Here is a 26,384-nt window from a genome sequence, read left to right as displayed (position 1 = left end):
CACTTAAGTCATCGTTCTTCCCCAACTTGAATGGGTTGTCCTGATATACTTAAATGCACTGAGTTGCTCCTCCTTGTGTTCTATGTGCCATCCATGAGCACATATCAGTAAAGTCAAATACAAATACTAAAATAGTAATGGTGGATAGAAAATTTATTAAAGGCTTTGTAAAGATCATTACTTATACACTAACGGTTGTTTTTGTTATAGAAATGCTAGACTCTTTAATTCCTTTAAAAGTGTGCTAAACTGTGAAATTTAAAAAAGCAATACTCAGTTCAATAAGATCATTAGAAGGAAATGAACATGATTTATTGATGTACAAATTCAGTTTTAGATATTTAGTGGTTAGACTCAGCTGGCCCATCACACCAGAATTTAATCCCAGCAGTGATAGAGATTAGGGCAGGACCCCCGGGAGTTTAGATGCTGGTAGTGGAGATGACGACACAGGCTCGAATGGAGGCTGAGTAATAGGGAGGAGGTTGGTTGCATGAAGGCATCTGCAAGATGTTTGGACTTGATCAGTGTTGTCACAATCAGCTTGACAGCATGGGAAACTGGAAATGGTGTAAAGCTTAGATTAGCTGCAAAAATCAGGGAAGCAGAGATGTGTGGTGACAGATCTTCCTTATTTAACTTATGCATAGGCTTCATTTCTGTAAGTGCTATGTGTTTAGTCTTAGTCAACAAAGCCAATGGCCATTGTACCTTTATTTTTGAGTGAATAGCGTTTACAGGAAATGGAAGCTTTCTGGAGTCATTAGTTGATTTGAATACTGAGTATTAGACAAGTGTTGGTGAAATAGGTCCAAATATGTTTATGTTTACATGCATTGTGTCAAAGAAAAACATTTGACTTTTTATAAGATGTTTGGCGTAGAACATTTTCATATTTGGAACTCTTGGCTTAAACAAGACAAAAACTAGACACTTAAAAAATAAAGCTATATAGTTTGTTGATTGCTGTTCAGAAGAGAACTGGTGCACTGACGTATCTAATTATTTACATGTGGTGACTGTTAACTAGAAAGGAAATGCTAAGTCCAGTATTCATTATCAGCTTCAACTTCCCTTTATTTACTGAGCAATTGCACCCAAGTAGTGTCTGCAGGTTAAATAACAGCAACTGACACAAACAATAGCTTGTGTCCAGCTCCTCAAGGGAATGTAACTCTTAAGCTGCTAGATGCTTCTTTATGATCCCTAAGCTAGTCACAAACATTGTCTGTCAGCAGTTTGTGTGCAGTGGTTTTATTAGTGTTTATTTTCTTGATAATATCATCCTCCCTGTGATAAAAAACAACAACAGGTTTTTGACAGTACTGCAAGAGGTCTAAAGTGGCACAGTCACAGGCAATAAAACAAAAACAGAGCTGGAAGTCGCTAAAATGCTCCATAAAGCTGAAGAAACCTACTGTGAAATTATTTTTTTGGTTACACAATATGATGTCACCTCATGACTGGTGGAAGGGCACTGTCAAAAATACTTTTTTCAATGTTTCACTATTTCAGATTACAAAATACATGAAGCTATTGTGAAGATTTAATTGGCTGCTGGTGGCGTGTAACATTGTTACTGCATGTTCCTAGAAAATTGCTTAATTTTTAGGAAGCCCGATGACATAAACTATATAACCACATAAGATAAAACCACAGAATTCTTGTGAAATTTGAACCTATTGAAGAAAGGGGAAGATGTCATCTCTTTAGCAAAATGTACATAATGCAGGATATTTTTACCCACGTGCTTCCTTATGTGGATTATACCATAAACATAGAAAGGGTTAAAGATGGCAAAGTTGAAGATAATTATGTGCCTTATATCATTTCCCATCTCTTGAATGAGTAGGGAACTGTAAATAAGGGAAATCATTTGATAATTTGTTTCAGCCTTTAACAATTTAGTTCTTTTTTTTGGTCTTGCACAACTCCTGTTTCTTCATCATTGCCCTCCCACACATTCATGTCTCTTATCACAACCCAGGTATTCAGATAGTCATTGGTCAGACGTAAAAGTAGGAAATAACCCAGTGTACTGCAGTGGCAGTCTGATCATTTCCACCTCTACAAGTGTAATAATATGACAGGACGTCTTTGCCGGGGGACTGGCTGTTAGAGAGATCCAGATAAAAGGGCTCAACATCATTCTAATGATGGTAAATGCAGACCATTAATCTTCAGTTGTTTCCAGGCGATAGTGTGTGTGTGTCTATTTTGGCCTGTGCTTGCACTCACATTCAGTGGAATATCCCTGTGGTTTTATTTCATTTGAAGAGGTGAGATTATGTTAGATTAGCCTCCTGTTTGCTACCTTGTATTTTTTCTTTTCATCTGCCTGTCTCTGATTCTCCTTATCGCTAAACTAGGTACTGTTTTCCACATTACACTCCTCTCCTTCAGTCCCTTTTTTCTTACATCTCTTGTGCTCCCATTCTTATTTACTTTACCACATTTCTTTGTCTCGCTTTCACTCACTGGTTTAAATATTTCATTATCGCTGCCTGTCCCATAGTGAGGAAAATGCATCGCAGATAGGCTGAGAGCAGCACGCTGAGGCTGTTACCTTCACTCACTGCATTCTCAAGCACAGCATTTCATTTTAATTTAAAATAATTTTCAATTATTTTACCACTATGTTATTTGCAAAAATATGTGATTCAGTTTCAGATAAACATTAGAAGTTTATGCAAAATGTGAGGTCTTGTCTTATGTATTCCTCCTGACTTCTCTCTGTCCTTGCTCTGTTTCCTGTTGGTCTGATCAGCTGCCTTCTTGGCATCTTTGGGTGCTATCTTCAAAGGCTCTCAAGACATAACAGTTCTGGGCCAGAGAAGCAACAGCTTGTTTCGCTGCAGCACATGGTTTTCGTTTCGTTAACTTTACGCTTTCTGTCTTTGCTGTTGCCTCTGGGGAGTAAGATTCAGTGGTCCAGTGTCTGTTGTCTTTTTCTGAGGCTGGCTTTTCGTCTGCTGTGTTCTTCTTGAAATGGAGCCAAGTTTTTGAGGTCATAACACTAGGGAAAATCATGACGGATATTCTGAAACCTGATATTTCAATTAGAAAATCCAAAATAGCAGCCACTGTTCAGCCACAAAGCCACTCAAGCACTAACAACAGACACGTTCCCTAAAGTTTGGCTCTGATACGATCCAGGTCATTATCTTTTCCTTTATCAAGTGGCCATTAATGTTACAGGATGTTCTTACAGGATGTATTTTGCAGGCAAGAAACAAGCCCTGAACTGTAAACAGTGTGGGTGATTATCTTATGTCATCTGAAGTGTAATCTTCTGATAAAGCGTTAAGCAACCAAAACTGTGTAAGGTAGGTCTATCAAGGATTCCTGTTCGTGAGGATGAATTTTAAGCAAGCCAGATGGAAAAAATGGAGGAAGGAACAGAAACTGGAGTGCTTACCCAGGGTTAGCCAATGAACTGTGTTATATTAGGAACTGTGGCATGCGCAGCTGATAGTATATACATAATCTACTGCTTTATTTTTTAAGAATGCAGACTATTAACTATGTTTTATGGTAAAAGCTAGGAGACTCAAGCCCCAAGGGGAAAGGAAGAAAGCCTGGAAGTAGTTTAAATGACCAAACGATCTAAAAACAGCCAGCAACTGCTGTATTTTGTGCAGTTTAACACAATTCACCCTTCCTCTGTTTGTGAGAGGGCTCTGGCAGCTCCAGTGTTGTTGTCAGTGCAATAATTTATTCATCCTTATGTTTTTTCCTGTTTGTCCTATTCGGGGTCACAGACCCATCAAAATTGCACAGATGAACTGAATCATTTGAACAGATAAAAACACAGGAAAAACACTATAGTGAGCAATACAGGCTGTGGGTTTTTAAGCAAGTGAGTTGCCGTGGACCAGTAAGTACCAGAAAGTACCAAAAGCAAAGTATTTCAAAAGCTGACTGAGCTCTCCTCCACATCACAGATAAGAAAGGTATAACATCACTAATTGTGACCTTCCATTAGTAGCTTATGCTGTGCCATTTGTAGTTTTTTTCCTGTGCATATGGACTTCTAGTGCAGTTTTTTTTTAAGTTGGAGGGCTGAATTTCCTAGTTCCCAGTTGGAATTTTCAACTGGAACACCCCCTAAAGTTGGAACATAAACTTTGGAGCAGCCTCACCAACCCTGACTTCACAATCCAAGATGGCGGCATGCATGTAAACGGCAGTAAAACTGTGAAACTTGTTATCAGGACAGCCACAGTTGTGTATAAGCCATATGAACAGCATTGAACAAGTTCTATCCATAAACGTGCTGCAGTGATGTTTTTAAGCCCCGCAAAATAAACAAGTGGGGTGCTTGTGGAGCAGGGCCTGCTGTGATTTTGGCCTTGCTTGGGTGTGTCCTGCCTTAGGTTACAAAAATGGTGGCAAATAACTCTACAATTAAGAGAGTGCTTAAGGTCAGAGAAAGGTGAGTTCTAGTGCCAGAGAGCCTTGCTGGGTTGCAGCTAGAGAGCTGTGTGTGGTGGCTGCTTACTGCTGCTCTGTGGAGAGGAGTGTGTGTTTTGTTGACTTAGCCTTTTTTTTTTTTTTACTTATTTTTCAGTTTAGTGACTAACTCCTGGGTTTGGTTGTTTCCTTTCTTTTAAAGGTGATAGTCGTTTGTCCGTATGTTTCAGTTTCATTCGTAATAAAAACATTAATAAAAACCTTTATTTTAACAAGTTCACCTTCATGTCACCTTTTTTTTTCAACCCAGACACTTCTTGTCACTTTCCCACATCCCCTGTATGTTTTAGGGGAACGTTAAAGGTCCAATTGCTAATTGGCAATAATAAATGAATGGCTCTACCTCGCTAAGCAGGAAAACAAACCACATTTTCCTTCCTTTTCTGACATTACTACTGGAAACATGCAAAGACTTGTAGCAATATACTGCTTCTGTTTGACATAAAAATGTACCTGCACCAATTGAGCAACATCAATCGTAGTAAAATTCCCACTCACGGCTAATTTAGAGGGATGGTTTACTGAATTTCTACAAACCTACCCTGTTCCAGGTTCAGTTGTAATTTTTCTTTTGTCCTTTTTGACCATATCTACAAATTTTGCGACCTTTATAACCTCCAATTGTGTCGTGAAGCTTTAGAACATACACTCTATTGAATGGAGAAGAACTGGCTTTTGGTGTTATGTTCAGCCATCTGCCTTTTAGAAAAATGACATCTCTAAGTGAAAACAGCCAAATTCCAGAGCACACTGAATTATTGATCAGTTGGAAAAGTAACATAAAGGCTTTTGTGACCACACAAGAAGCCCATATAAGGCAAGGAGCTGCTGACTAGCATTAACCAAGGGGGAAATGGTTGCTTATGACCTTGGCAAATTGAAATTTAATTAATTAGACATGTAATTTTGTTGAGAGTTGATTTTCCTAATGTCTGAGCACAAAGCTCTTACACCACAGCAGAGCCCACTCAGTAAACATCGGGGCAGCAGTTAAACATTTGGTCCATTTAACCCAAATATTTAAATTCACCACTGGTGGATTTTACATTACAAAGTAACAGATTTAGCCAGCAAACATCTTCAACACCATTAAGCGAGACACACACACACACACACAAATACTCTCCATACTGTATACTGTATTATATTCTCAATGGATTCTTGAAGGAACTTTTATTGTGTGTTTAGCTATGAACAGCGTCAGAATGGATTCTTGGCTTAATAGGACAGAAAATTTTATTCATGTTGAAAAAATATATTTATAATAGTTATTGTAGTAGCTTGGCAAAATTGTGCTGTGTACAGCTATTGTCACATAGGAAAAACAGTGGTTCCTAACTGCAGCATAATCAAAATTATTGCGACAGTATGCAATGAATTTGTATGTATGCAATGCGATCTCATTACCCTTTAAATCATTGCTTCAAAGATGAGATCCAGGGCTTTTACTGCTTGCAGTCACTTGCCATTTTCAAGGAGACTTTGGTGCGTCAAGACACTGATAAAACAACAGTAAGACAGAGTCAGTCTGCTATCAGTTTGTGATTGAATGGGATCAAATGAACAATTACATACAGTCTGTTTGTGATATTACTGTGATTATCTATGATAAAGTGGCAAGAATCACAAGACTGTTGCTGTTAATGTGCAGAAAAATTAACATTAAACAGAAATTCACAATAACTACATTCAGAAACCAGCCAGAACCTCATACCTGGACAAGGTTTTCTGAAATCCCTCCTGACGTAGCTGCTGCGCCACGCTATATTAACTGCAAATGGATAAAGGTGCTAGATGGAGAACATTACCTGACTGTCTGAGTCAGACCATGTTTGTTTGGAGACAGGTTGCCTACCTGCAGGCAACCTCCGCAATCAGCTTGCGATGGAGAGTGGTCACTGAGAGGTTGGAGGTGTTGCATGCTCCACTTGTGGGTGAATAGTTAAAAAGAAAAAAGGTTGTTTGAAAAAGGTTCTGATCTGAGCTTTGTTTTGTCTCTTAATTCTGGTTATTGCTCTTTAATTCAATGGATTACCTCTTTTATCATTGCTTTATTGCTTTTCTTAAACAATTAAAAAGTGGTAAAATTAATTTACACTGCTGTTTTGTGTAAATTAGTTTTAATTTGCTACACTTGTTCTGTTTCAGCATGGTTGATGCATTTGGCAAACTCAGATCTCTCAAGCTGTGCTGTATGTTGTGAACTGCAGCCAGTCAGAAGACAATTTAATTTAATCTAATTTTTCAGAAACTGAATGAATTGTGGGGCATCACCAAGGCAAGAATCACATAAAAAGTCTATTTATAACTGGGAGTAACACCAAGCTGGAAATGAGCACAACAGGCCACCTTTAATTTTAATCAAGCACATTTTATGGTTCAGTCATGACGACTTTTGCTATAGCACTTTTGTGCTATAGCAAAAGCACAAAAGTGCTATAAAAGCACATTTCTCTGAAATGTTCACCGGGGGAGATTGATGAAGCTCTGTGGGCATCTTATGGGTGTGTGATATTTAAAAGATGTCTTAATAAAGCCACCTTATTCACAAGTTACTGTTGCTGAGAGAAGTAGACTGTTTTCATAAAGGCCACTGCCAGCAGTGTCATATTAGGTAGAGCAGAGTATTATTGCTACAGGACCGCTGCAGGGAAGTTTCAGAAGCTGCTCCTTGAAAAGCCAAAGTGCTGAGCTCAGGAGCTCAAGTTTATCTTTGGTGTGATTATTCAAACTTGGTGTCCTTAAACAACTACGCAAACATCTGCCCTGAAACATGTCTGCTAATCTCTGTGGTGTTGTGTTTACAAGGTCCTAAGGCATTCATGTGAACTGAGCTATTTGGTTTTAGTCACACACCTCCCAACTTATCATGTAGGGCTGGGCGATATATCGAGTTTTTTAAAAATATCGATATATTTTCATACGTGATATAAGATGTGACAATATCGTTTATATCGATATAGTCTATGTTACGTTATAATTATACTTGTGGAGCCGCAGGTTTGCCTCTCTTTCGTCCACTTTTGTCTCTACGCAACGTTACTCGGCCTCGCCTCTCCTTCACTGAACACAACTCCCCCTCCCCCATAGCTTCACCTGCATGACAAGATGAAAGCGGAAAATCTCCGTTAGCGAGTTACCGCGGATCGCCCCGTGCGTGGGGCTGGACGGCGTCAACGTGTTAGCGAGCTAACCGCACTAACGAGCTAACCGCGCTAACGACAAATCCTTTCATTTTCTCAAAACTCGACAGTGCGCCTTATGTATGAATTCTGGTTGTGCTTACTGACCGCGAACCGATTTTATGTGGTACACAGCGCTCAGCAATCTGTCAAAAAAATTTTAATATGACTTTGCTAAGCTACGGAGCTGCACCGCTTGATGGATTGTCGGAAAATTACGGCTACCGGGGAGGAGCCTCGCGGAGTGATACGTACTGTGCTTCAACGTAATATTACCGTACTGTGTGTGTATAAGGACCACAAATGGCACCTGTTCAGAGACGTGGTGCAGCTGTGAAATCTGTCTCTTTGTTATTATGCTCAGCGTCTTAGTTTACATTTTGACTGCACAATTGTGAGCTTTTTGTTATGCACAAAAACAACATTGTTTTCTTTTATTTATGGACCATGATTATTTAATAAATGCTGATAATTTATTTTTGAGTAATTTCTTCATGTACATCTACGCTGTATGTAAAGAAAAGTGCCCGTGTGACATCTGGGACACAGTGTGACTAAGAACTCTCTTTTTGTTCTTAACTTATGGCTTTAAAAAGAAAATATTGAGATATACATCTTATATCGCCATCCAGCTAAAAAATATCGAGATATGAATTTTGGGTCATATCGCTCAGCCCTATTATCATGTACTTTATCAATGCTCACGTGCTCTTGTACAACATTCTATCATAATATTTCATGATATTGGCACCTTGCAGGCAGCATCATTTAATGTAAGTAAATTGAAGTAAACAAATATTTTCCTGTGAAAATCACTACATTATAAAAATCATGTTAAAGGAGATTTAAATGTTAGAATTCCCCACTGGTTCCTGTTTTCAACATCATTCATTTGTCTTATTTCTAATAATACTTTGTATTTTCTCCTGTTGTTTTCTCTCTGAAGGTTCAACATCCTCATTAACACCTCAGAGTACTGGTCTTGACACCAACATGGCCCGTCGGGATCACTCCTCCCGCCTGTCCCCGACCATGAGGTTAACAGTTGTTACGGTGATCCTCTTCCTTAATCTCCATCCCTCGTTGGCCGGGGCACCCCCTGAAGCAAGCCTGGGTGGCTCTGTTTCAGCTGTGTCCACCAATAAAACTGAATGCAGTAAACCTGAGCAGTGTTCACATGGGGTGATTCTGCCTATTTGGGAGCCCCAAAACCCATCATTTGGAGACAAGGTCGCTCGTGCAACTGTTTACTTTGTGGCTTTGGTCTACATGTTCCTGGGTGTGTCCATCATCGCAGACCGCTTTATGGCATCAATAGAGGTTATAACATCACAGGAAAAGGAGATCACCATTAAGAAACCCAATGGAGAAACCACCACCACTACTGTCCGGATCTGGAATGAAACGGTCTCCAACCTTACCCTCATGGCTTTGGGCTCTTCAGCACCTGAAATCCTCCTGTCCATTATAGAAATTATTGGTCATGGGTTTGAGGCTGGCACACTGGGACCCTCCACTATTGTGGGTTCTGCAGCGTTCAACATGTTTGTCATCATCGGTATTTGTGTGTATGTCGTTCCTGATGGCGAGACGAGGAAGGTCAAGCACCTCCGTGTGTTCTTTGTCACGGCCACCTGGAGTATTTTTGCCTACATTTGGCTCTACCTGATTCTGTCAGTGATCTCACCTGGCGTTGTGCAGGTGTGGGAGGGGCTGCTCACTTTCCTCTTCTTCCCCATTTGTGTGGTGTTCGCCTGGATAGCCGATCGCCGCCTGCTGTTTTACAAGTATGTGTACAAGCGCTACCGCACTGGCAAGCAGCGTGGCATGATCATTGAGACCGAGGGTGATCGTCCACTTCCTTCCAAGGTATGATGCTGTCACTGTTGCCACAGCTGTTATCACCAGGGTTCATTTTCCACAGACATTTTTTGTATAAAGCATATAACTGTTTATTGCATTTAACTAGTCATTTACTGAAATCTGGGGAATGCACTGAATAAAATGTCAGAAAGGGTAAGACACACATTACTACCTACTATTCTTTGCTATGCTTTGGCATGTACAGTTTTTTGCAATGAACACAAGAGTGAGGACAGGACAATGAACAGTTTTCTTATCTTCAGTTCAAATAAATTAGTTTTAATGTGCCTGACCTTTCCTTTTTGGAACCTCCTTAAATTGCTTGATTTGCCCTGTTAGACTTTGTTGTTGTAGCAGTTTCTTATTCCCATATCGCACCAATGTCTTACTACCAAGTTTTGCAGAAGAAAAAATGCCTTCCTTAGTGTCGTATAAAAATCTTAACAGTTATAACTAAAGCATATCCGACATATCTGTGAGAAGAGTCAGCCAGTAAAAACATAATTAAGCTGTCCTCATCCAAACACATGGTGGAAAAGATAAGGTGCTAAGGTATGTGCGTGAAGAGTGTTCATGAGTAATGTGTACCTCAAATCTGTATTACAGAATGACATTTTGCCATGCTAAACTGTTGTTATGAAACACGCACAAATACCTTCTTAAGTATTGTCAGCTATTAATTTTTCATTTTGACTATTATCTGATGACACATGTGAAGATGAAGTGCATCACACACATCTAATTAAATCTTCAGTACTGTGGTGTAGATTGTGTTGATTTGCTACAGTTAATTTGAAGCCTGGTTGTCTCTTCTTCTGCATTTGAAAATTGCCCATGGTGTTATTGCTTGATGGCATTATAAAGAATCAGTGCTCCGTAAGTATATGAAGAACACTTTCATTTCATCTTCTGAAAAAAAAATCACTAAATTAAATTCAAATATGTTCCTGAGGGAAAAAATGAGTATTTCTTGCCTTCCCGTTTAAAGAGACGAAGGACGTTTCATCAATGAAATGATTCTCTACGAAAAATGCAATGTCAGTGAAAAACAGAATACTTCTTTATTCTGACAGCTACAAAATAAAGTGACATCCAAATACTGACGGCTAATATATTACCTACCCATCCTTTGGGATCTGGTACTGTTAGCTTACCATGGTTACATGTAAAGTAAACCTTTGGAAATGTGAAAGCAAAAGTTTCAAGCAGAAACGGACAGTTCTTGACCTAAATTTGGCTGACAAGACAAATAGTTTTATGAATAAAACAGTGAGAACTGAGCTTTGAAACACTGACAGATAAAACCCTCACTGACCAGTGTCTGGTAGCACCCTTCTTTGCTTTGATTGAGGGGTGTTATTGGACACCAACATGTGCACATGACTGGATTCACACAAACACTCACTATTTGATTTCATGCTTGTTGTTGTGTTCTCATCACATACATGCAGTTCTCACTTGACCTTTGAGATTACAGAAGAGTGCCTAAAGAATTGATATATTGACAAAATCTTAAATGAGGTGTACTGATTACTTCTTCCTTCCGTCCTTCTATTGCTTCTGTTTTAAGGTGGACATTGAGATGGATGGAAAGATGCTGAACTCTCATGGTGTTGACTTCCTTGATGGTCCACTGGGCTTAGATATAGATGAGAAGGACTTGGATGAGGAGGAAACACGGAGAGATATGGCCAAGATCCTGAAGGAGCTTAAACAGAAACATCCTGACAAAGAGGTTTGTAACAAAGTCAGAAATATATCTTGCTATTGCTGCTCTAGTTGCACAAGACCAAAGGTAATCTGCAATATATAAAACTACTGCTGTTTGCTTTCATTTTTACAGGGTCAGATCACCAGTCTGTTGCAGAATATTAGATAAATTCTTAATAAATTCAGGCATTTATATTTACAAGTGAATTTCACATTTATGTATTGGTGAATATAGAAAATTAATAGGAAACCAAAGACATTTCCAAATAAAATATGCAGTATTTTTATTTGTTCTCTCACAAAGAAAATGCTGCAGACTTACTATTTACACAAAGACGAAATTTCTGAATTCTGAAAACATTTTCAAATAAAAATTTTTTGTCCTTCTACAAGAAAAAGGATTTGCAAAAGAGAACTAAGTGGTTGGCTTGGCATGTAATTTACATCTGTTTTTTTCCCCCAGACTGTGCTTGATTTACTGTAAGTGTTTGACTCATTATAATTTTACTGCTATTTGACAGTTTCTTGTTCAGTAGTCATTGATGTGACATGTAGTTAGATCTTATTTATCCATCCGAGCTTGATGAAACTCCACCACATTGGTTCAGTGACACACAGCTTTTAAAAACATAAAATAGGATACTGTTTCAGCAGTCTGGGAGTCGGGATTTATACCCCCAGGAAATCTACTATTAATGCATGTTGTTGCACTCTTTGTGGCTTTTTGTATTTTCTCTTACCAGGTGGAGCAACTCATTGAGCTTGCCAACTACCAAGTCCTGAGCCAGCAGCAGAAGAGCCGTGCTTTCTATCGATGCCAGGCCACCCGACTGATGACAGGTGCTGGCAACATCCTGAAAAAACATGCTGCTGATCAAGCACGAAAGGCTGTGAGCATGCACGAGGTTCGCTCAGAAACTGGCGAAAACGATCCTGTCTCCAAAATCTTTTTTGAGCCCGGTTCTTACCAGTGTCTTGAGAACTGTGGCACAGTGGCAGTGAATGTGGTGCGGCGTGGCGGCGACCTGGGCAAGACGGTTTCTGTGGAGTACCGGACAGAAGATGGCACAGCCAACGCTGGCTCGGACTACGAGTTCACCGAGGGTGTAGTGGTTTTCAAGCCTGGCGAGACGATGAAGGAGGTCCGTGTGGGGATCATTGATGATGACATCTTTGAGGAGGATGAAAACTTCTTGATTCACCTTTCCAGTGTCAAAGTGTTGACATTAGAAGGCGAGGAACCTGAGGAGGGGGGCGAGTCAGCTAATCACGTTGACTCAGTGGCCTGTCTCGGCATGCCATCCACAGCAACCGTTACCATCTTTGACGACGATCATGCCGGCATCTTTACGTTTGAGGAGCCCGTATGCCATGTCAGCGAGAGCGTTGGCACCATGGAGGTGAAGGTGCTGAGAACCTCAGGGGCTCGTGGCGTGGTCATGCTGCCATACAAGACGTTGGAAGGAACAGCGCGAGGTGGTGGAGAAGACTTTGAAGACTCTCACGGCGTCCTGGAATTTCAAAACGATGAGATATTGTGAGTAACTTTGATCAGTCTCTCTTAAAATCATTAACTGGTTTTCATGTAGATAATGATCAGCTTCACTGTCATTATCCTCATATTTTTCGTAATTGTTTATTATGCATTTTGTCAGTGTAATGTTGCAAATGTTATTGGTGATGAAGTGAAAAGGCGATGGTGTCAGTGCGATGTGGTGTTTGGGATGAGCGGTAAGGTGGACTGCTCTCTCAGCACACAACAAAATCAACAATGCCCCACCCCCTTTATGCTTTTTGCCTTGTCTCTGTTTCCTACTTTGCCTTACTTATGCTCTTCTTTTATTTTCATCAGACTGTTCAGACCTCTGCCTTGGTCTCTGCTGTGATGTTAGTCTTCTGTAGATTTTATTGATTTTTGCACTCTGTAGTGTAGTTTAACTAATAAGTTCCAGTGCTGAGAAGTTGGGAAAGTGAATTATTTGTTGGGTGGTCGGTTGTTTGAATTTCAAGTAATTCGAATGTCATAGCGCTGAATTTGAACGAGATGCATTGAGCTTTCTTTGAGTAAGTCATGCAGTGGAAAACAAAGAGGACCTAGACACTGGAAAAGGTACAAGAACTCAACAGACAGCAGGGAGCTGGAGAAATGCTAAGGAGGGACATCTATCTAGTCAACTTAATTTAGATTAAAAAAAAAAAAACAACAACAGTTGCCCTTTTAGGTGGCTTAATAATGTGTGAGAACATCCCAGAACAAACCACTCACGAAGCCAGCTTGAAGTTTATTTGTCATCTTTCTTAGTTGAAAAGGGCACTCCACTGGAGCTCCATTTAAAGATCCCTGCTGTGAAATAAGAGCAGCACAGTTTAAAGCTCTTCTCAACCCAATGCTTAAAATCTGATGGTGACTCATGGTGAGGTTTGTGATGGCTATTTGACCACATTTGAAGAGGACTTTTACCACGCTGTTGATTTTGCTCACGGCCAGCTGCTGTAGTCGTCATCCTGACCCACACCAAGTGTGGGAAATTAGCTCCAGCTGTCAGTCTAATGTTTGTATAATACTGGTCAATATGCTTTGAAACTGAAGATAATTTCACAGTCTTCTATTCTTGTGTATATATTTTTTCAAAACTGAAGTCCTTTCATTACCAACCATTATAAAGAATTTTTTTTTGCCAAAACATTAGGTGACATGCTGACTCAAAGACTGACTCAGATATTGACAGTACAACTGTACAGCTGATACAGGTAAATGCTATTGTACTTAGACTGTAGCCTTGTATGTTAGTCTCCTAATAGCTGTTTTAACCTTGTTAGCAGTAAATATCAAGCTCATTGTATCATTATGTTGTTCAGACTTCATTTACGCATTGACGCGGTGGTTCTTAGCCAGTTTTGGTGGCCATATTAGTTTTGCTGTGGACTATAGTTTTGTATACATTTGTTCTCCTTGTAACTGTGATTGACTTGAATCTCATGTCTTTAATGGTCACGTCTGCTTTGTTATAATGCAGCCATTCAGTGTTGCTAAAGTGCCTACACACATGCACTCCTGTAGCTGTATACATGTAAAACTGAATGTCTGTTGGTTCTTTTAATAGGAGCTCTGTATTGTGTATTTCTCACAGTAAGGTAAAATACTCTTGCGAATTATCATTTCTGGGCATTGGTCTGTAAGGTTGTTGGGCTTGTACCTTTAGCGAGATATATACCCTGTAACATACTTCAGCAGTTTACCTTGTTACCTTTAGGCATTATGTTTATTTATGGGAGCTGTGATCATCCCTAAATATCATCACATGTTACCGGCTGTATAACAACCGTCATTTAAATATCCACACCATCACTGTTTCGTTGACCACTCAATCGATCCCAGTATAGCAACTGGAATGAGGCTGAAGTAACTGATACTGAGTATACTGATGAAATGATTTCACTAAATCAACTGTACTGCTTTCTTATAAAATGGATTTCTGACCTATAAATCAGATGCTAAGAGTGTTTAGTTAGTGAGTCTTTGCCCATACTGTTTATCTTAGCTTTTCTGGCTGTGGAGGAGGTTCTTTATCTTCACAGAGAACATGAGCACGACTGTGAACTGCTGCTGGTGTGGTCTCATAATAAGTAAATGAGATTTTAAAGCTGATATTGAACTACAGGAATAAACTTTACTTGACTTTGTTTAGCAGTGCGGAAAGAGATGGAAAGCACTGTGCTCTTTTAGCTGGCTGGCTTCAGTTATTGGTTACTGTAGTTTGCCTTGGAAACCAAAGGTTTGCTTACAGTGCTTGTTTGGAAATGTTCAGTTTGTATGAGAGATGGAAGAAGAGTTGTAATGACATTAAACAAAGTGTGCTGCCATAATGAATGAATAGGAGAGACGCTGTCTTAGTAACAGTAGTCTTAAACTCTTTCTGTGTCAGCCTCTACTGTTTTAGGTCAGATTTGAAGCAGATGTCTGCAGGACTTGCTTTTTCAGCCTGTGGCAGACAGAATAGTTTCCACAGCTTATAGCGCTTACAGCCAGGAATAAGTGGGTTTTAATAATACTTTGTCCAAATCAAATGATGGACTGTACATCCGGCTATCATGGTTACTGTGTGTGTGTGTGTGTGTGTGTGTGTGTGTGTATGCTTGTGTGTATATGTGTGTTTCTTTAGGGGAAGACTGAGTTGCTAAGTGATGACTGTAGACTACAGGAGATGTGCCTGAAGTGAAAAGTATTCTAAACATGCCACAAATGTTATCTATGTTATGTAGAAGCCATTTTGCTATTGGGAAATCAGGGGTTTGATTCCCAGACAAGTCCTTTAACCACTTGGGGAGTAAGTGTGCCTATAACTCATCTGTGGTGACTTTTTTATATGAATAAGTTAAAACTGTAGGTGCTAAATCAAAAGGAAACCCCAAAGCATTATAAATAATAATAACAGAGAGACCAAAAATTAAGACTTCATGTCATGGCGAGCAATAGAATATCTGCAATTTTAACAGTAATTTAACCAAAACTTGAGCTTTCATTTAAGAATAACACACATGACTGCAACATGGTAACTTAATTTGTGCACATGCATAAATCTTAGTTAAAGTATTTTAACTTTGTGGTTTTATACTTCACTGTACCGTCCTTCTTTCCAAGCCTTGGAGTCAAGCAGTTGTTGCATATAAAAAGGAGGATGCTACACTGTGCCTTGTCTTCTGGATAAAGTTTCACGCCTTTAATGTGATGCAGTTAAAAAATAGCTGCTCTTGATATATGGCCAGAAACTGGTTATGCTGTTGCAAGCACAGCAAAGGAACTAAACTTTTAAGGACAGATACATGTAACGAATAATATGGTAACAAATAGTAACGACAACTTACCGTTCCATACCATTTATGGCCCTAATTATTTTGCAACACTTGTCCCATGCTGGGCTTTTTTAGAAAATATGCATTCCCACAGAAATACACAGTGTAAGTCAGAAATGAGCCATTGGGGCCCTGACATGTCCCTTTAGGGAAAAGCATTGAACGATTTTGCTGAGAAAAAAGAAATTACAAAATAGCTGATCTAAATATGATTGCCTCGAGGCTGACTCTACCCTGATTCTGTTTTCTGTGACAGAGGAGAGGGAATGAGGTAGAAAGAGAGAGATAGGGGTGGTACTGTGAGGAGAGAGATTAGTGTGAATGGAGGCAGTGATGGGAGCGTAGTGGGGTGGACGGAGGAGGGAGTGAGAAAGAGAAAAGTTGTAGTTCTCTAAAGTTGTGGTAATTTTCTATACGTACTAGCCCCTGCCTTTTTTTTTCTCCAATTTTCTTTTTCACCCCTTTGTATCTCTGCGTCTGAAAGAGGACCTGTGCAATTTGTCTCCAGAGTAGCTTGTGAGGTCTTGCCTAGTGTGTTTTGTGAAAGACGGAAATGTACATGATTGTGCTTGTGTGTGTGTTTGTGTGTGAGAGAGAGAACAATAGGAAGAGCACATAGACAACACCACATCCAGTGCTCAGTGCTGTCAAATTACCTCTCTACCAGCTCAGTGCTGCACATTTGTGTTTGTGTGGGTGTACTTTGCTATCCACCTTGTGGTTTAATGTGCCAATACAGATGCTTGAATTTACCAGCTGTGACATTGACACTGGTATTGTTTTCACTTTGTAGGTCTGTCTATCCGTCATCATGACAAGATGTTGCTGGAATTACCACAATGATGGTTTTGAGCCCTTGGGAGATGTTTATTTGTCTGTCTTTATGCAGATTTTGCCACAATAATAGTACTGCAAGATACAGTGATGAAGGTTTCCAAGTGCAAACAGGATGTAGTCAAAGAACTCTTTGGGAGGCAGTAATTTAAAGTACTACTACTAGGGCTGCAACAACTCATCGAGTAACTCAAATAACTCTATTACAAAAATCCTTGGGCCAAATTCTTTGCTTCAGTGATTTAATCCATGTAAGCGTTTCTACTACATCTGTAACTAAAATCAGACCTGCAGTGGAAATGTATTTTGGAGTGTGCATAAGAATATAAACTAATACAACATTAACCTCAAGTAGCCCCACAAAAAGACTGATAGCACAAGCCAAAGTGAGGATGGTGTCGTCATTGTTTAGAATGGAGTCTGTCTACACAGACAGCAAAGAGGCGGCACCATCAAGGTGAGCTCAGGTGGAGTGAAAGAAAGAATGCTTCTAGTATCCAAAACTGCCTCATTAAAACCTTTACTGGGAAAAAGCAGATGAAAGTCCCTCATCAAACAATCTGATCAACAAGTGAACTGCTTCCACCCACAGCTGTTTGTTTTGCGTAGCAAGAAATCTACAAGAAGCTACAATAAAGGCACATAAATGCCAAATTTTAAAACTAAATATTGGACAAAATAATTTGTATGTGTTTTTCTGTATATGCCTATATTACCACTGCTATTGTATTGCATACATGCTATTATAAACTAGTATCATAACACCTGTCTTATGATGAGCAGTTTTATCCAGAGCACCTTCCAGCGGTCTAAGTTGCTCTATTTTTATTATAGATGATCCTGATGGAATTGGCAGACTACTTAATGCAAACTGGGCCAGCAATTCAGTTTTTCTAAAGCTTGTCATTGAAACAGTATTTTTAGAAAATGGAAAGGGCAGTCAGGTTGGATATTATATAGAAAAAATTAAAGTACAATCAACGTGTGGTTCATTAGTAAGCAGCGTTTCCCAAGAGAGCGAGCCCTTGTTTCACATGCCGTCATACTGAGGTCAAAAAGTTGAGTAAACAGATCATGCAGGTGAATATGCACAATGACATGCGAATATGGAAAAACATGCATACTTACACATCTAAGCAAACTGGTGGTGCACACACTTCTACAGAACACAACATCAGTTGTTTTGCTGTGCAATCAGTCACTTTTTGACCCCGCGAGGGAGCAAATATATGCACACATAGATACATACCAATTATGCAATTTCCATAAACAGGCAGCAAGTGGAGAAACATGGTGTAGTTGAGAATCAAATTAGGCTCCCTCCTACACTCACACACACATGCATACACACGATGAGCAGACTGGGAGTTCACACTCTAATAACCAGGACAGATCGGCCTTTTGAGATGCATGGTTAGAAGCTATAGAAATGTGGGATGTGTCTGTGTGTTTTTATGAGTAGGCCTGTGTGCTTTTTAAAAATACATTCAGATGGTAAAGAAATTTGATTTTTTTTAACATTTTGCTTGTCATCGAGGTTCGGTTTGATCAAGGTTTACTTCTAAGATTCACAGTAGCATCGATATAGATTTCATTGTTCCCTTACTTGAATTGTTTCTCTATGCTCAAGTGAACTGCGTCACAGTAAAATGTATATTTTAAATGTTTCGTCAAGTTTGCAAAAAAGAAAATCCTAAATGAGAACCACACAATAAAAAAAACCACTTGGCTAACACCTGCAGATCATCAAACTGTCTCCTTCTTTTCATTAACAGTTTGCATAGTTCCTAAACCTCGAGCATGCATGATGTAATTGTATCATTATAAAATTCACATGCCAATAAACAAACAGACATATTTATGGACACGCATACGTTTGAATGCTGGTGGTAATGAGGCTTGATGGGGTTTGTAGGTCACATGCATGTACCCATACACATTGCACCCTTCTGTCAGAGCAGTACCATTAGTGAACATTTCTGAATTAATTAGTAGAGAAAGATAACAAGTGTTGTGGGAGAGCACTTGTTTTTCCACTTAAGGACGGATGATTAAAACTATGTATGTGTGTGTGTGCGTTGGTGTCTGTGCAGTGTTTCGTATTTGTTTTAATAAATTCCTCTGTTGCTCTGGACAATGAAGCAAAGTGTGAAACAATATCTGCTTGAATCTTTTTCCTCCTTACATGTACACACATTCAACACAGACACACAAACAAGCTTGCACTTTTATGAGGTGTGAAGTCTGTGTTCTCGTGTTACAGAGTACATTGTTATTGCACATCTAAAGGTAGGAGACACCTGTGATCTTGCGCGCGCTTTTACCGTGCATGCATTTGACTTCAGCTTTGAAATGATTTTGTTTCTAATGCTTAAACGACTGGAGTAGTAAACTGACTGAAACAAATCACGTCCTTTTGTGTGAAATTCAATCATTTTTCGCTTGCCATTTTCTGGTAACAGCTTGACACGTGTTTAGATGAGAGACTGTATATAAAGGATGGATGTAGCCGTAGCGTCTTTGCACATTTGCTTTGGATTTTGCCTCAGTGTTAGCACTACTGATGTCATCCCATTTGTTTTTTTGGAGCTGGAAGTCACCCTGATTGCAGTGTTAAGCTAGCAAACTTAGTTAGCAAGCTACATCCATAAACTGGTGCATATCCAGTGCAGACTCTGCTAATTAGTGCTATGTCGCAGACTAATAAAACACTTAACAAAGCTGAATTTTATTGGAAAGGCCGTACCACACAGCAGGCTATTATCAGATAATTCCACTAAAAATGTTCCACCAAAACCACAAACATGGTTGAGATTTCCAGTTCTGTGACTTATTTTTTGGATGACTTACTGACTAATTAAAAAGATTAGTATCTTTAATGGATGATTAAGATCATAGCTGCAGTCACATGAAGGCACAAGCATTGGGAAAAAGTGTAGGAAACATGTAGCAAATGAGGAGAGAGGCTCAAGACTGACATCATATCTTGGCGTTTTTTCACCCTACTTTCCACAAAATCAGCTTTTATCTCCGGCAGGCTGCCACAGTCTTTCTCATGAAGGAGAGCACAATCAATGTTTCAGAATCCTTTGTCAAGCTCATTACGCTAACCCATAAGCGGTTGCTTTGTTTACTGTATATACCTCTAAATCATTGCCAAGCTATTGCTCACATGGAAAAACACACATCATTTTAGATGGACACTCATAAACATAATGAGGGAACTGGACCGGACTGAAATATGCCATTTCCACTTGTACTGCATGATTGTTTGGGATATACAAGTATGACAATTAGGCTCTTCAGTGTTTTTTGTATACCGAATAACAGAAAAGTAGAAGAGAGTGCAAGCGAAAGGGGTGAGGACAAGAGAGGGCAGGTCAGCAGCTTGACAAATGAGCCCTAACCAGCTGCCTCCACAAAACACTATTGCCTTGGCAACGGTGGGGATGGAGAGAGAGAGAGTGAGAGGGGGAGAGAGAAAGATACTCAGAGACATAAAGGGAGCAAGAGAGTGATAAAAGACAGGAGAGTGAGAAAGATGGAAAAGAGGTTGGTCTGGGGTAAAGAGATAAAGAGCAGAGGCATAGACTAAGAAGCCAGATGGGAAACGATATTTTCTCATTTATTCTTACAGCTGCCAGATGTGGCTTCTAATTGTGTTGTTTGAATTTCGTGATTATAATCTATGAGCGCAAACTTTGCACTGTTTTTTAGCTGCTAAACAAGTACTTGATGCACTATTGCAACACACTCAGCTCATGAATGTGTATCTTAGCAGTTTTAGGATACAGGGAATTTTGCAGTCGTTCTAGTTTTAACAAAAGCTAATAGAAGTTTTTATGAGTAGATCTATGTAAAAAGATGTCACAATACATCACCAACCATTCTTGAATTACAGCTTTCACTTACTTGCCCTCCAACTTGTTTGTTATCCCTCTGGCAAATATAGCTGCAACTGATTGTGTCACATCTTCCATTCACAAGTTTGCCAACTAGCACATTCAGCTACAAGGAACAGCGCTTCCACTGAACAGCCACTCCCTTTACCCTGTGATGACTCAGTTGAGATCCACTGCACACTTTAAGAATTCAAGCACTTAAACATGTATAGGCATCTACAACTGCCGATACCAAGTCCAGGACAAAACACTGACAGCGACGTTTTTGAGCTCACAAACATGCAGTGCTGTTTTCACAGTAAAGAATTTCAAGAAGGATGTGACTCTTAATGAATTAATCCCTACAACAAAGCAGGGACTGAGGCATTTGCTTTGAAGTGGTGGTTTTAACATAAGAGCATTCTGCTTTTAAGTCAGTCTGGTCACTTGCTTTACCTATTTTAGGTATCATGAGCCATTTTTAAACCTGTGGCATCACGGTGTATATAGTGTAGCTCTTTGCTTGGTGCTTATCCTTATGAAAGAGGGGCTTTAATAAGAGCACTGGCATATTCCCTGGTCTGTCTGTCTGTCTCCACTAAGTAGTTCTAATGGATGACTATGAGCAGGCTAATGCTATTATGTTGATGTTAATTTTTTGGCGAGCGGGGTCTGTGATATTGGAACTGAATCCCACTGGGTTATTTATTTTTCACGTTAGTCGCAGAGGAATCGCTGAGGTCGGAAGATTGCCAAATGTGTGTTGTACGTATATGAACTTGACAGGTTAAGTGAAACAGATCATTGTTGTTTATACCATGGGATATTTCGGTTGCGTTTGTTAAACTTTGTGTGTGAGAGTTCTTTGAATATTATCAGCTGCCACAGTCAAAGATGGATATAACCTCTGTGTCTGAAAAGTGAAGTCATTTCATTGCGTTATTTTTACTGGCCAGCAGAGGGCGACTCATGTGGTTGCAAAAACACTTCAGTTTGTATAGAAATCTGTGCAAGAGTAGTACTCTGATCCCTTTCTCTGTGATGTTGGGAAACATGGATTTCTGGGTTCAATTACTAGATTTAGTTAATTCATGTTCATTTTCAGCAATATTCTCCTCATTAGTCCCTCTGAGTTGCATTTGCATGTCCTCCCTGTGCTTGTGTAGGTTTCCTCAGGGGGCTCATGCTATCACAAACATGTTCACTTACTTCACCTATCACTGTGTTCTTCATGAAGGTATTGGCTTACATTCTCTGCACAGTGGCTTCCTACTGCATCATAATGTGTAGGACAAGTTAAAGGATCAGTTTCACTACAGGAATAAATAAAGGATATATTATCCTCATACACTTCGATCACCAGAGTGGCTTTAAATCCAAATCTCCAGATTCAGTTGGCAGTTACTTTTGGGTGAAATTCGCCCTGCGTGTCATGCATTTTGAAGACATGCAGTGTTCAGCAGGAAAATTGAGTAGGAAAGAGTTTAAGCCTTTAATAGTTGTAAGGATACAAAAACCTGCCAAAGGAGAGCTTCTCCAAATCCCCAATTATTTAGCAAAGGGCTCTTCTCTGTATGATCAGTGTAACCTGTATGGCCAATAATCACACCTCTACATACATTTTTTGTTTTACATACAAATGTGAACAAGTTCAGCGAGGAAAACAATATTTTTTAGAATCTAAAGTTAGTTCACATTCCTTTTCATTTAAAACCAAGGTATTGCAAGTGATGGGAAATGTTGTGTATGTGTCAAAAACAAGCACATATTGCATCTTTCTGTTTAGTGAGAACGTAATTAAAACATTACAACAGGACAGGTCAGGTATAGGTCTCAGTTTTACTACTAGGATTTGGAGTTTGCTGATTGAAAGGGGCTTGGTTTAATGCTTGCACTGCCTTTTGTGTAAAAGACATTAACCCAAAGCAAAACATTTCTTTGTTTTACAAGAAGTTGGGAAGACAGACGGTGTGTGTGTGTGTGTGTGTGTGTGTGTGTGTGTGTGTGTGTGTGTGTGTGTGTGTGTGTGTGCGTGTGTGTGTGTGTGTGTTAGAGAGAGAGAGCAAAAGCGAGATCATGCATGTTTTTAATTTGTCCATTAACACCTGCTCCATATGCAGAACACACCGTCTGTATGTGTTCTTTTTTTCTTCCACTTCTTTTTTCTCAGCATGCCGTTCTCTTAGCGCAGTGTTGCTGCGGGTAACCACAATAATGGCTGGTGCAGTATGTGGTCAAATGCTGCCAGTTGTAGTAAAAGCTCAGACTATTTCACGCTTTGATGAGTTTCTCTTTCCATCTCTCTCTCTCCCTTTTTGTGTGCCACTTATTGCAGTGCACACAGAGAAAGTGAAGAGTATAGAGGGAAGGGGAGAGAGCAAGAGATCAATGGATGTATAGAAGAAAAGTTCACAAATAAAGGACCATAGAGAAATGAATGGAGGACAGTGAGAAAAGGTGAAAGGAGAGTGCTAACAAGCGCTCACATTGCAAAAAACAAGGACAAAACTTGACAAATATACTTGAAACAAACTGCAGGACCACAAAATAATGTTGTGAAAGATAAAAGTGCACTGTTCTGCTACCTCCTTCTCATCCTCATCCTTACTAAATTTCCTGTATCTCTTAATCCAGTGTCTCACTATCTTCATTCATAATATAACTATTACATGCACTCATCTTTAACGTGTCTAACAATAATAGTAATGATGACAAATGTGATTGTGCAAATGTATGAACCATAACAAAAAAGTGTTGGTTTTGAGCTGTCTTAAGTTACCTTAGGCCTGAGTCACACAGGCCTAGAGACCTGTCAGTGACCCCCATGGTGAACCATGGAGACACGTACCTCCATAGTACCTCGGTTAGCAATTGTTTGTTGCATTAGGGAGAAATTTTAAAGGTCATTTTTCTTCATTTCTTGTTTCCTTAGCATTTTTTCCCATTCAGGTTTAAATCCAGTCCAGCCAGCAGTTGGTGAGTGTGCGTCTTCTATACAAAGTATAGTAACTTCTGCAGTCTGCTAACAAGGAAAGAAATCACAAGGACATTTTTGGTGCAGTGCCCTCATTGTGACAAGTTTCACCCAGCAACAGCCAGCAACCTCCAGCAACCACTTACTAACCAGTCAGGGAATATGCATTTTTCCTACACAACAGGTTGCCAGGAAGTTGCTGAGTATATGACCCAGACCTTAGCTAGCTCTGATTTGATTCTAGATATTGCCAGTTGGTCTATCTAGCACTTTTTCCAGACTTACATATTTAATCACAGTCTAATTGCAATTAATTATTTGTTAAGACAATGGCGATAATCAGGATGAATTTATGTTTTATCCTAATATGAGGCTGACTTTTGTGATTTCAAGTAAAATGTAACAGCTATTGCCTTGACAAGCTTTCACTAGGATTCATGATTCCCAGAGGATTAATCATGATCTACAGTATCACCTGCTTGTACCTCACTTGATCCTTTTTTTTTTCATTGTGATGAAGAGAGATGTGAGCTTGCAGTGAGATCCACCAATAAATCTGCTACAATATAATCACACATGATAGCTTATGGATTCTTGGCTGGAATTCTGTTCCGTCTCCCTCTGTACAATTCCCATATCTTTTTTTTTTCTGCAAAGATTCTCAAGTAATCAAAGTGATGGAGTATCTAGAAGTACTTCTTGACTGTCTCTGAAACATGTCTTTTTCTTTCTTTCTCCTTTCCTTCGCTCACACCCTGTGTAAACCACTTTCTGTTTACAACATGTTGACACAGCCAACATAGTTTTGGTCAGTTAGCAACAAGGGGAACTTTCCCAAAAAAGGATTAGACTATGTTTGGCCACACTGGACTAACATTGGTACAGATGTGGTAAATGATGTAAGGAGTCCAGCGGCTGGCGGCAGACTGGTATGTTAATGTGCAAATCACTGTTATCCATTTGATAGAATGTGTCAATAAGTGTTGAAATATATAAAAGGAATTTTAAACAATGGCAAGATTTGGAAAAGTGGAAATCAAATTCGCCTTCTAATATTGTCCAAAAGCAAGGCACTCTTTTAATTATATGCCATTTTTAATTAGTGGAAAACAGTTATCTTTGCTCATCTTTTAATATGTAATTCTGTGTTGAGTGGAAAAAAATGAATAATAACCCAATGGTAAAATGTATTCCCAATGACCAGGTGTTGTAAAGGAGTGGCCTTGGAATTGTGGCATCATACCAATAGCTGTCCTACTGAGGAGGTAATCTCCCATACGCTATAGGTGCTCCAGCTTGGAGCAATAGAGATTTGCATTTGTCCTGAGCAGCTGAATGAAGAAAAAAACAAAAATGGTAGTTTCTGGGGGAAGGAAAGCTTGTCCTGTATGCCCTTGTGTGAAGAAAAATAATAAATAAGAAAATCCACTTAGAGGAGGACAAGTTCAACACTTAAGAGCCACCTTCTTTTTTCATTGCTCAGATGGATGCAAACTGGTTTTTTTCGTATTTCACTTAGACTCTAGAACAGGTTTTCTGTTAATGAGCGCAGCAGAGATGTATGTGCAATGCTAATGAGCGACAGGCAAAGGGTGGAAAATGAGGAAAAGTCTGCATACTCAACTTAGCAGACAATGTCTAAGACAAAGCCATTAAAATTTTTGTAACATGCAGTCGTTTAAAGTATGAACTACTATCTGTAGAGGTTACACATTGTTCAGTCTTACTTAAGATTGTTTATTTTTCATCTAAAATGATTAGATGACTACGGCTGCAAAGATTGTAAAAATAATTGACTGTAAAAAATTGTTGACGCGTCATACACTAATATATATAAATTTTGATTTGATTTGAATACCACATAAATGTGTTTTTGTAACTGCAATACACTACAGGAAGCTATGACGGCAATATGACCTCTATCGTCTGCCAAGGCTACACTTAGTGCTAAAAAAGAAGAATGCAGTGTGAACGCAAAACAGAATGTCACTGTCGCTACCTGATCCGTACCGGAAACCCGATCAGTACCACGCATGCGCAAATCTAACGCCACTTCCTCTCTTTATCATTAAAACTTTCATTTGTATTACTTGATATTTTTTATTTATTTAACTTTTATTCTGACGGTCCTCTTGAGTAATGTTAAAAAACAAATTTTATTATTTTCAAAATCATGTTTCTTGGGTCATTATTTAAATTTTCTGTTAAGTGGGTGAGAGAGCAGGTTGATATTCACAGGCGCGCAGACTTAAGCAGTTGAGGTACTGGTACTGGAGCCAAGAACAGAAAGTTTGCCCGCAGGAAGCTGAGGTAAGAGTTATTGAAGTAATTGTTGACTAATCAAAGCAAAATGACAGATTAGGTGACAACCAAAACAATCCTTAGTTACAGCTGTATACATACAAAGATAACACAAAGAAATGTGTGAAAGATAATACATTTATGATGCAATGCAAAGCTCGTACTTTTCTACTGGAAGATTTTGTCTGCAAAACTCGTAAAACCTGAATGATCAGTGATTTCGGTTTGCATCACAGATGGAAATGCCAGCAAACCACAAACAGTGGTGCACCTAGTGTGACTATGATGTTTGTGTCTGTACAGTACAAAGAA

At 39.3% G+C, this 26,384-nt stretch overlaps 1 protein-coding gene across 3 annotated transcripts in view; it reads left to right on the top strand.

Moving 5' to 3' along the window:
- The window catches only part of slc8a1b (solute carrier family 8 member 1b), a 135,259-nt gene that overhangs the window by 3,850 nt on the left and 105,025 nt on the right, over positions 1-26,384 (top strand). For all 3 annotated transcript variants that reach the window (XM_005733734.1, XM_005733735.1, XM_013910992.1), the window contains exons 2-4: positions 8,602-9,524; positions 11,089-11,253; positions 11,972-12,765. In XM_005733734.1, coding sequence (XP_005733791.1) covers positions 8,649-9,524; positions 11,089-11,253; positions 11,972-12,765 — 1,835 coding nt within the window. In that variant the 5' untranslated portion in view covers positions 8,602-8,648. The remainder of the gene's footprint in view (positions 1-8,601; positions 9,525-11,088; positions 11,254-11,971; positions 12,766-26,384) is intronic.

The sequence above is a fragment of the Pundamilia nyererei genome, unplaced genomic scaffold (assembly GCF_000239375.1).
Source record: "Pundamilia nyererei isolate P.nyererei 1_Seehausen unplaced genomic scaffold, PunNye1.0 scaffold00054, whole genome shotgun sequence".
NCBI classification, from domain to species: domain Eukaryota; kingdom Metazoa; phylum Chordata; class Actinopteri; order Cichliformes; family Cichlidae; genus Pundamilia; species Pundamilia nyererei.
The sequence above is the reverse complement of the archived record's forward strand: the minus strand, read 5'-3'. Positions and strand labels throughout refer to the sequence as shown.